The sequence below is a fragment of the Astatotilapia calliptera genome, chromosome 22, assembly GCF_900246225.1.
Source record: "Astatotilapia calliptera chromosome 22, fAstCal1.2, whole genome shotgun sequence".
NCBI classification, from domain to species: Eukaryota; Metazoa; Chordata; class Actinopteri; order Cichliformes; family Cichlidae; genus Astatotilapia; species Astatotilapia calliptera.
The window spans coordinates 10,770,111-10,781,654 of record NC_039322.1 but is presented as its reverse complement, the minus strand read 5'-3'; the positions used below and the strand labels follow the sequence as shown (position 1 = coordinate 10,781,654).

Below are 11,544 nucleotides of genomic sequence, written 5' to 3'. Positions count from 1 at the left end.
GTGACAAACAAAACTTCGCTTCATGACTATGCATGTAAGTTTACTTAATAACTGCTGAGATCCAAAGACTTCATTTTAGATAGAGTGTAAAGAACATGTTTTTTCTTAGGTTTTTGGTACGAATGGCTTTAGCTAGCATTGTGTGAAGTTTGATCACAACATGCTTCCCCAAGCGGAGGCCAGGACGGCTGCAGCAATGGCGGCAGAAAGGGTGATCTTGGCAGATGGGGCACCGCTTGTGGGGTTGCAATTATCCGTGGAGCAGCACGTGATTGCGAGGTTGTAGCTGACTCCCAGCAGGGTGCTGTTAGACGTAATGTTGCAAGCTGTAGTGTCACCTCGGCAGCCCCGGCTGGTGAAGCCTGAGAAGCTGGTGAGTGATGGGAAAGCTGGAGAGAGAAAAGTTATGTTAGGCTATTGAGACTTACAGAGGTGAAGAATGTTTTTATAACCTTAAACCAGTTGAACTGACTTTTCTTTAAAGCACAGCACCTGTTAACTAGTAATTTTCCACTGTCACCCAGCTACCACCACACCCTACTTTGTTTTGGCAGCTGAGGACATCGGGTATGTCTTCAGATACATTTGTGAAAGTAGACAGGTATAATTTATGTGATTCATTCCTGTGCTCACTTGCTGTGATATTTAAAACAATCAGGAGGTGACCTACCCACGGTTCCAGTATAGCAAGTGCTGGTGTTGGTAGAGCAGGTCTCTTTACTGCTGGACAAGCAGAACCCCACAAGGCCAAAGCTGCACTTGTTGCATGACAGGGAATCCACTGAAACACACAAAGGAAAGCAGAAAAGTGAACATCATTTTGAGAGGCGATCAGAAGTGATTGACATATTCGCTTGGCAAGGAAACGGTCACCGGTTACTTTACAGCCAGAGACACACATCCCGTGTTGGTCATCCGGCAAAATCAAACATGTGGCACTACCCGGAGTGACAAAGGGAGTAGCCAAAAGTATTTTTATCAGTGGAAAAAAAAATCAGGTTGATAAAGCAGTCAAGTTTTTGTTTCTGATTTTTTGTGTTTTTCCCCCTGTCCAGTCAGTTTTGCCCTGCGCCAGGTGTGACTGAGACTCAGACACACTGCAATGGAAAATGTCTGATCTGCCACACCCTGTACACAGGTGTGAGCAACAGCTGTCAGTCAATCAGCTTTATATGTTAAAAGGCTATCATCTCAATTCAGTACAGAAACATCTGTTAACAAAAACACTTTCACTAAATGGGACGTCAAAGTAGGTTTTATTTAATTTGGAGGATTGAAAAAGAGTCAGTCTGCTGTTATTTTAGTAGACTTGTCATTAATCATAAATACACCAGAGGCCTGAACTTTTATAGACCTCACCCTGAGCAGCAGCTCAGTCAGTTTGGGCGTTAATTATTCAGATAGTTAAAAAAAACAGCACGGGCAAATATCCAAATATCATATAACGTATGAATTCTGCTTCCTGCATGCCTCACCCAGGCTTCGCATCTTGGCAACACACACGAAAAATGTCTGCATTTCCAGAATGTGAGAAAGAGCATCTTTGGGCAAAGCTGGAGCGGATTCTCCTGACATCGTGTGGTGCTCATGTGCAGTTGGCCCAAACAACACAAAGCAGGCACAGTGTTTGCCTCTGACGCAGTTACAGGAGTCTTACTTAGATGTTACCGTGAGGAGAATTTGACCAGTTTTGTCAAAAAACCAACAACATCCCATCACTCTCGATAGTCCCTTAACCAGCTGTCTCCTACTGTTTTTTAAGTGCCCTGTGAAGTGAATGATTACCCTCAGCACAAAGAAACTTTTTTTTTTAAATGCTGGGATGATGGCAGATGTTTTATTTCTGAAATTATGGAAAAATAAATAAAAACCACCACAATAAGTTTGCCAGAGTCCTGAATTTATTTTTACCCTGCTACCAAAATAATTTACTAAAGACAATTTTTTTTATCACCAAAAAGGAACTTAGCAGTAATACTTGTCTAAAGCATTTCAGGAAAAAAAGATAATTTTACACCTTTTTTAGCTCCTCTGATTTCCTTGTATTATATAAGATATCGTAATATTTATGTTATTTTTGTAACCTCATTTTATCATTAACCAATGCAGAGAACTGATTGGATAACCTTACCCAGCATGAAGGATGCAACAGCTGCGATGACTGCAAGCACAATCTTTGCCATCTTGTGTTGATTTGGTCGTTGGCTTTGAGTCCTCAGAAAGTCCTTCCACAGAGAGGCTGCTGGCTCTTGGCACTTCTCGATAAACTGATGAGCTTGTTTGGTGGGGACAGATTTATATTTGACAGCTGAAGGGAGTGGACAACAGTTTTTTTTTTTTCCCTAAGCCTTTTGTCTTTGTCACCTCAGGTGGACGGGAGAGGGAGTGCTAATGAGCGAAGGAATGCCATGAATGATGAAAGCAGTGAGGCTGAAAAACGTAAAAACACAAAACCAAAAACAGAACTACCGACTAAGTGGTTCTTCTTTGTAAGTAAAATTTGCTTTTATTACAGAATTTAATGAGTTATTTCTAGGTTTACCCCCTTTTTTCCCCCCTCTAGAAATGACATCAGAACCCCAGAATAATCTTTTTAATCTCACATATGACACATCGATAAAGTCTCTCTCTGCAAAGTGGCACGGAAACCTGGTTAACCAGTAAATCTAGCAGTTTCACAAAAAGAAACATTTGTTTCATCAGCAGTAAAGAAATCAAACCCGATACACACATCTCTCCAGTTTCAATAGTTTTATTTAAAGACTTTGAAGCATCAAAATATACATTTTTAACACAAAAAAGGATCTCTTTTGAAAGTATTGCCAAACTAGCCATTTTATAAAAAGTTTTTGCAAACGGGAAAATGTGTATATGAAGACAAATCCGATCAAGACGCATTAGTCTATACATCCCCATCACTCCCATATAGCCAACATACACACTGGAGGGACCAAAAAAAAAAAACAAAAACACGTTATTTAGACCTGGCAGGGGGAAAGGGGGAGAAACAAGAATGATGAACCGGTGCCAGCCTTAAGCTCCATAATGCGTTCATAAACACCCTTTATGCTTTGGTATGTTTCACAGGTAGTAATAATGTTATACAGCTAGTTTACACTTACTCCCCGTCTTAGTTTCCACTCAGTAAGATAAGAAACACATTTGGTTTAGCCTTAAAATTAAGCCCCCCACCACCACCACCATCTTCAAATGCAATGCTGGCAGCGATGCTCAGAGTATCAAACTCTTCGTTTGAGGCGTTCTGACAGCGACAGAGCTAGAAAACAATTAGGAAATTCCTCACAGGTTATTCACCTAATTAAACCAAAATGCACATTGATATCAGTATTACACCCGATTAATATAAACAGACTTTATTAAGCATCTGTTACAGTAAATGCAGGCTGACCCAAATAAAGAAAAATGTTTAAAAGATTGAATTAATTGAAAAACATCTGAAACCAAAACTGCAACATAACTGAAGGACAGCAAACAAAAGACCCATAATGAAAAAAAAAAAAAAAAAAAAAAAACTCCATGATTACAAAAACCTCATGTTTAAGGACATTTTATCGAATCTCTGGTGTGTGTTGCATCCATGTTTGCATTTTAAACTGGTGGCATCTTCTGTCAAACCAGGAGGTTTCCCACAAACACAGCAGAGATGGTGGCGAGGGCCAGGGTCAGCGTGGGGGTGCCGGGCGCTGCGTTGCATAGGTTTGTGTTGCAGCACGTCTTGGTCATCTTGTAGACGGTCTTGTTTGTGCCAAAGTCCACATCTTCAGTCTTGTTGCAGTTCGCTACTGCTAGGCAACCCTTCATCTTGATGTCCACAAATCCAACTGTGGAACAACAAACAGCGTCAGCGTTTACCACTCAGGGTGCTCGCAGATTCTTTAGAGTTTATCATATGTCAGCAAAAGTCTAGAAAGTGAGCAAAGTTCAGTTTGCAGAAGGACCAAGCATTATAAAAGAGATCCTGCAACCGTTTGTGAAGTCTGTTCATGAAGCATTTTTGCTCTTGCCATTTTGAAATTTGGAAAACTAATGTGTGAAAGATGAATTGGACTGAAACCACATGCTCTTTGTCACCAGTCAATAATCATTTAGCTTATCATGGAAAGCCTGACAATGTAATATGGCTACATGTCTAAAACTCCCCCTTTGTTTGCATTTTAAGAATGCAGGGGTTTCACCTGAGAGCTGACGACAAGCTTTACAAGAATGCAGTGTGTTCACATTTGTAGCCACTGGCGGTGCTTACTTGCTTTCCCAACTCCACTGTAGCACAGTTCGCCGCTTGCACATGTTTTTTCAGACGTCACACACAGACTTCCAATCCCAATGGTGCATTGGTAGCATACAAGAGCTTGGGCTGATATCAGATTTGGAGAAAAAGGGAGAAGAAAAGAGGAAACAGTTTAGTTTGTTACAGGGAATAAATGAGAGTTCAAACATTTGCATTGTTCACAGCCACTTGAAATAGAGGCTGAGAAAAAGAGGCCTTTCAGTGTTTGTCCTCCATTAGGGTATCGACGTCTGGCATTTAACAGATAAGGACGACAAAGTCTGAGATAAAGAAAAATATGACCTTCAGTCTGAAGCACAGGGGAGGCTCTCTTTAGGCCCTACATGTGTTAAAAGGAACCCTCTGGAGCGGTTCTTCTGAGCCGATTATAAAAGAACGTTGTCCCAGTCTTGTCATGAAAGCACTTCCTCTTATTCAATTTTTTAAGACTGTAAATGTTGCTCATGTATGCAGAAACCCTTAGAGACCAATTCAGCTTTTTCAATAGAACCTGTGAGACAGCTGTAATCTGCTTTAAGACAAAAACAAGAAGCATGACTGGTCTCTGATAACACCATCCGGGTACAAGCTGTGATTTCACAACCTGTTATTTGTGCTGGGGTTGGGCGAAGAGGTAACTACAGTTTCCTTCAGTGCAGAGAGTGTTGACAAACCTTGCAGGAAAGAAAAAAAAAAAAAACCAAAAAAAAAAAACCCAAGATAAGTGTCACCCATGGAATTTCTAAGCTACCTTTGAGTGCGTCACTAGAAAGAATTGGGCACAAACTGTACAACATTGAGCAGTAACCAATGAGACAGGGAAATTAAAGCATTGTAATACCGTGGCTTATTAGAAATCAAGCTGCTTATATTGCGAATGCAGCATTAAACAAATAAAACAGTTTAAAATGTTCAAAGCTTATAACTTTACCCTGAAATCATCTTTGTAGTTTTGGGCTACAGCTTAAGTTGTTCCTCAAGTCTACAACTTTTAATTATTGTCTTAAATGTGACATTTTAAAATTACAGACAATTTAGAATTACTGCCACTTCTGACAAGCTGGGAGGGGAAAAGAAAAAAAAAAAAGAAACCCAAACAAAACACATGTAGCTGTAGACAAAATCTTCCAGATTATTAAGCTAATAAAACATCTCATGATGAGTAACCAATCACAATTGGAGTGTTCCCCTGAAGTAATTGCATAACTAGCGTGATGACTAAGCATCATCTGCCTTGCTGCATTGACTCACGCCCTTCCTCAGCTCACTAGTTCCCTCCTTTTTATCGTCCAATACATCGAGGGGGGGGGGGGAGATTGTGTTGTGGCGTGAGCACTGTAACAATGTGTTCTGATGTTTCAGTTCAATTACAAAGAAAAAACAAAAACAAAAAGGATGTGGATGTGATGCGATAGAGATATATCTCCATCGCATCACATCTACACCTTTGTACAGAGAACACAACCCCACACCCGCCCCAGCCGGTTTCGGTTACACCCCTGAGCTCATGTCATGTGGCAGTTTATGTAGTAGAGGTAAACATTAACTTTTGATTTAAAATAAATCTGTATTAGGATACAACCAAGATTTGAATTACCGTATCAAAAAGCTTTCATATAATAGGACAACTAATTATAAACATGTGAATGTAGTCAAACCTGGAGGTCCTGTTAACAACGGGAGGAAAGAAACATCAAGTCATCAAATACAGCACCTTCAGTAAAAAGTAGCTATAGGACCACAGTTTTATTTTTCTTGCATCAAATTTGATAGAGATACATTTGAGAACTTTCTTATGGTAGGTTTGTTTGTTTAGTTATGGTGACAGGATATAACCAAGACTGCTGAGATGTGTTGCAAGACTTCCTCTCCAATCCAACCAGTTCCTCCACCTTCACGGAACCAACTCATGCACATACGTCACAGAAAACAAACCTGAGGTAAGGCGTGTTATTTTTAGTGTTTCAGGGTTAAAGGGTGCCCAGTTACAGCAGCACATTCGTTCACTTGAGGTGATGCATCAGCATATGACTGGTGGTCTTCACTGCCAGCTGGAGAACACACAGTTTAAAGATCAGCCTCTGGACCAATTCTTCCCGATGGTCAGCTTTAGAAAATGTGAAGGCGGACATTTGTTATCTTTATGGCCATTGATGCCACAGAGTAATTAAGTAATGTAATAATTAAATAACAAGGAATTTCCAGGGTTTTTTGTTTTTGTAACCACTATACAAGTGCTTTAAACACAATGGCTGGATGTTTCAAAGGACATTTACTCTGAATTAACAATAATTACTTGCATGCATTTCAAGCCTAGAAACTATTTAGCATTGAACTGTAATCTCTTTATTCTTAGCTATTAAATATATCACATCGAGTCATCCTTTCTAAAATGTAATGACTTTATAAATCTATATCCAAGCTACAATACTTTTAGAAAACAAGGCACAATTCTGAAAATCCTCTTTGGTCCAGCATAATTCAGATACTTCCCTGTGTGATACCTATGAACAGTATTAATTTAAGAAATGTGAAGAAGGCTTAAGGAAACAAACACCTATATTTACTTTGAACATTTATAGATAACATGTTAATGTGATCATTTCTGAGGGATTTGCAGACTCTGAGGAGCATAGGCACCTTGTACAAGAAGCTTTCCAACACATTAAAAACATAACAGGCACAGTTCTCCTTTTTACTGAATTGCCCAAATTTAAAATGGATTTCGTTAGCAGGCTGTTCTTTAATAATGAAGGAACACTCTTTGAGCAGTCAGATGTGCCACATTACTAACGAAGTTGAGCCTCAGTCCTACACTGCCCTCCATCGCTCACAGACTAAAGCTGCAGGCTGTGGACCTGTGATTTTCCACTCCAAGGTCAAAGCACATACTAGTTGGACAAAGTATATTGAAAGGTGTTGTGTCTATGGTAATGAATGCAGAGCTAAATGAAGATGTTTCTTTTGTTGTTGCGGCAGTGGGGTGGGTACTGTTTACAGTGCCAACACCGTCAACTGCACAGGACTGGAGGGGCAGGACAATTTGGGAACAAAAAACAAACTCACAAGGCTCAGATTTAGAACTGTGGGAATCTGCTGGAAAAGGACGAAGGGAGGAGGCACTGACTAAATACCCTCAGCCAAACAATGAGTCATGTGCTGCAATATGGAAAGAAATTAAACCAGGAAGTCGGGAAACATGCAAACAAGCTCATGAAATCTGTTATGAGGGCGACTGTATTTAAAGGCTTCTTTCAAGGAGGGATGATGGCCTGTATTTGTATAGTGCTTTTGATGGTCCTCACCCTGCTCATAATAAACTAAAGATTAATGGTCCCTGGCAGCTCACACGAGTTTGCGTTTGGATTTAAACCATGAATAGGAGCAGCTGGTTTGTGGTGGGAAGTGTGTCAGATATTCACATTTTTAGAAAGGGGAATCAAATCCTCTCACCTGAACAGTTATCCCAAAATCAAAAGGCAGCGGGCCAAATGAAACACCTTAGGAATACATAATTCAGAAGTTAAAACTAAGTTAAGCTTTAAAATGTTTTCTTACCAATAGCTATGATTCATTTCAGTTACCATCAACTGATCATGGCAAACAAATACGCTTACATTGCCTGGGGCGGCGCAGGGTTTACTGTGTGCAGGGTGGAGCCAATGGCCCATCTTTACTCCCTTTGTATTCCTATCATGTTTACTTTAGTCTCCATTTAGTCTAATTGTTATAATTGCTTTTCTTTTTGGGGAGTATCATTGACCTACATTGTTTTTGTGAAGTGGCTACTGTTAAATTTAGTTTCTGCCTCTGGGCTTAATAAAGTATGTCATCCATGCCTGCATGTCTGATTTTGGCACAGATTCACTCCAAATACGCTTCCTGGTGCAACCCTCCCATGTATCCAGGCGTGCCCCTTCCCTCCCAGTGTGAGTTTGTGGCTCAAGAAAGGAATCTTTTGCATGCAAGGAAAAATGTGTAAACCACTACAGTCACTTCCACATCACATCTCAAGCATATCAAAAATGTCTCTTTGGCAGGGAACACTGTAGATTACTTAGATTTATTGACTAAGGATTTAAAGCAGCTGGTAGCTGAACAGAGGTGACGATTTGTCTATTTTTATGTGAGCTGGTGATTTGGGAAACATTTCACTGGCCTGTAACAAGTTTCCTTCAGAAATGAACCAGTCCACTGTCTGAATCATTCACTTCAGACTCACCCAAACACCTTTATGCAATTATCACCATATGGGGATCACTTTTTGGTCACACAAGTAAAAAGGTCAGCATTATCGCCTGAAGGTACAGCAAGCAGCCAGGATGACAATACAGATCCCAGAAAGGTGTGGTTTGAAATGGAATACAAAGCACAGCAGCTGAAATCTCAAGGACAAAACTGGACAAAGGGTGTAAAACACAATACAAGCAGAAAAACAATAAAATAAAATAGGAAGACTGGACAGCAGAGGAATTTGAAACTTTGGCAAAGTCTCAACTACTACAAGGACAGAAATTTAATGTAATGCCTGGCAAGTTTTTACTTGACTTTGTGTTTAACAGCCTGGGGGTGGATTTAAAAAAGCACTTCTCCGCATATCACAAACAAGCTGCCTCACCCTGGAGCCTGCAATAATCAGCATTAAAATAAAGCCTGGGATGTGCACAGAGGGTAAACACTACACCCAAAGTCTTAGTCACTCAGGTGAATCATACAATACACATCATTTAACATGCTAACAAAATAATTTAATTCTCTAATAAATGTTAAGAAATTTGATTTCACCTCCATCTAGACATTTTCACATTATTCAGTTTATTTTGAAGTTAAAAAAAAAAAAGTGTAAACCTAATTGTTAAGGTAAAAACAAGACAACCAATTGAAAACAAAACACAGACCTGACAATTTCACATAAACTTCTTTGAGCCACTTAAACTGTTTAAAGACTTAAAGCAGAGTGTTAGCGCTACTGCTTCTAGCTAAACCAGGTGATACGGATCATTTCTAGGCATTTGTACATGAACCTCGATACAAGTTTCATTCTTTGAGAAAAATAGTCATTTAACCACTCTTTAGCAAACCAATTCCTCAATTTCAATGGAAACTCCGAAAATTAAAACGACTGTAGCAGTTTATACACTTTGTTTTGGTATATTTTAACAAAGTGGCTCAATGGTTTACTTTTTCAGTCAAATAAAAGTCAGTTGTCTACTCATTACCTTTAGCTAGAGGTTTAATCACTGCTGTTAATACTTTTGAAAATAATTTTTTAAATTTAAGTCAACTATGAAGCTTTAGTTTCACCAAATCTATTAGCTGCCATCTTTAGCCAACGCCTTTGGTAGCTTAACCTCTTTTCTGATTATTTTAATCAGTTATTCGCACTTTTGGCTTAACCAACCAATTTAAATAAAACTCTCCATATCATTTCACTTACCAGTAATGCATTTAAGTCACAATGCCAGATAATGTATGGAAGACAAATTTAAATATTTTTGGAATTTTTTTGCAAAGGTCCTTTGCTCATTGAGCTATAAAGATTCTTTTTAAAACAAATTAGCCCAATTTGCCATGGGTGACTTTGAATCGGCACTTAAGCTTGTCAATATAAATTTTTCACAGGACAACTTAAGTTATTAGCTACTTTTAGCAATAGGGCACCATCATACATAACACATTGGACCCGATACCACCATTGGTTGCGAGGGGAAAGAGAGGCTATCCCTCAACTGGTTGTTGAAAACCACCTTGCAATTGTTTTGATCACAAGCTGATTGCCACAAAATCTGAAATAAAATTGAGTGAAGCTGACATTTAACACATGTTAGCCATAGTGCTCAGGCAACACCTCTAATATTTCTGCTTTGTGAGTAGCTGTGAATGCTTACTGAAAACGTCATCTTCCGTGCAAGCTATGAGCAACCACAAAATCTAATAATGATCAGATGAATTGCATGCAATCATGAAGACACAATTTCCCCTAGCAACCTCCAACCGGCTGCCTACAAAACCAGCACAAGTTTATTAAGGGTCAAACTAACAACACTCATTTGAGATAAATGTCAGCTTTGTATGCAGAAGCATTTATTTTCTGTGCAACTTTCTTATTTCTTATGTTTTTTAGAGTGGAGTGTCTCCATTTTACCCAAGCTACACTTAGAAGCAGCGCATTTCCATATACATTTATAGTTTACAGCATAAATAAATCAGAGCTGCATTTCATATGAGTGGTTTAATATGCATTACTATTCACAAACTTTGATATGCGGCTGGGGTTTTAAATGTTTCATATCTTATCTGCAACAGTCAAAAGATCTCTACCCAGATTATGAGATGAACTAGAACATACCACTTAAAACCACAGAGAGATATGGGGAAAAAAACAAACTGATATTTGATTTAGTTTACGCCCAAAAGGGAAGGTTTCCTCATCTTTACATTCGTCTAGGTGGTGTTTATACCTTCTTTTGCGCACACACCCAGCAAAAACAGCTCTGCACCCTCCAACAAGGACACACCCATCAAAAAAAAAAAAAAAAAGGGGGCGGGGGGGGACACGTTTTCCAAAGAAAGTGGAAAAATAATGGTAAAGCTTCCAGGACCAAAAAAAAAAAAAAAAGATACACATATAAAACGGTATTAGAACATATAAAAGCTCAGTTTAGAACTAAAATAAAGATCTTAAACATAATTTAATCATAAAACTTGTACAAAAAAGTAAGGCGTTAATTAGGAGCGCACACATGACTGTGCGGGTGATAGTTACCGACTACAGCAAAGTTCAACTTAAACATTTATTGCTAAAATTCAAACTTAAGTCTTTAAAGGTAGCAGTTCACTTCAAACGTATTTAGAGAAAACTCATTTTTATTGAATAATTCGTATAACGGGTAAGCTGCAATTAAATCGAATATTTACTTGTGCGTTTGTTTGTTTTTAAACTTACCGATTGCAAAGCACAATCCGACTGCAAAAAGCTGGAGGATAACTCTGTTCATCTTGGGTTAAAAGAAGAGAGGGAGAGAAACAAATGAAGAAAGTGCGCTTTAGGAGCTGGCTGCCTGTGAGCTCTCAGACCGTTATAATCTCGACCTAACGACAAAACTTTCCGCCATCGCTGTATTTATAATCCTCCCCCTCCTTACCAAATGTCACCGTTACCCAATCAGAGGAGCTCATTCTGAACGTCCATCGTGATTGTGTCGACCTTCACACAGCTCATACAGGTAGGAAGATTACCTGAAAGCAGGAAGTTA

At 39.1% G+C, this 11,544-nt stretch overlaps 1 protein-coding gene across 1 annotated transcript; it reads right to left on the bottom strand.

Annotated features, from left to right (window-relative positions):
• Window positions 1-2,959: 2,959 nt before the first annotated feature.
• LOC113014889 (prostate stem cell antigen-like) lies at window positions 2,960-11,400 on the bottom strand. The gene is made up of 3 exons (XM_026156689.1): window positions 11,235-11,400; window positions 4,265-4,375; window positions 2,960-3,842 (listed from the first exon to the last, which is right to left on the bottom strand). Exons 1-3 carry the CDS (start codon window positions 11,284-11,286, stop codon window positions 3,631-3,633), a joined length of 375 nt encoding a protein of 124 aa, XP_026012474.1. The 5' UTR covers window positions 11,287-11,400; the 3' UTR covers window positions 2,960-3,630.
• Window positions 11,401-11,544: the final 144 nt, after the last annotated feature.

Bases quoted from the DNA above. Each gene is read 5' to 3' on its own strand.
- LOC113014889 (XM_026156689.1), bottom strand. From the start codon at position 11,286: ATGAACAGAGTTATCCTCCAGCTTTTTGCAGTCGGATTGTGCTTTGCA. The intron at 4,376-11,234 runs GTAAGTTTAAAA...ATCTGATATCAG, and splicing joins CGGATTGTGCTTTGCAATCG to CCCAAGCTCTTGTATGCTAC. The intron at 3,843-4,264 runs GTAAGCACCGCC...GTTGTTCCACAG, and splicing joins CAGTGGAGTTGGGAAAGCAA to TTGGATTTGTGGACATCAAG.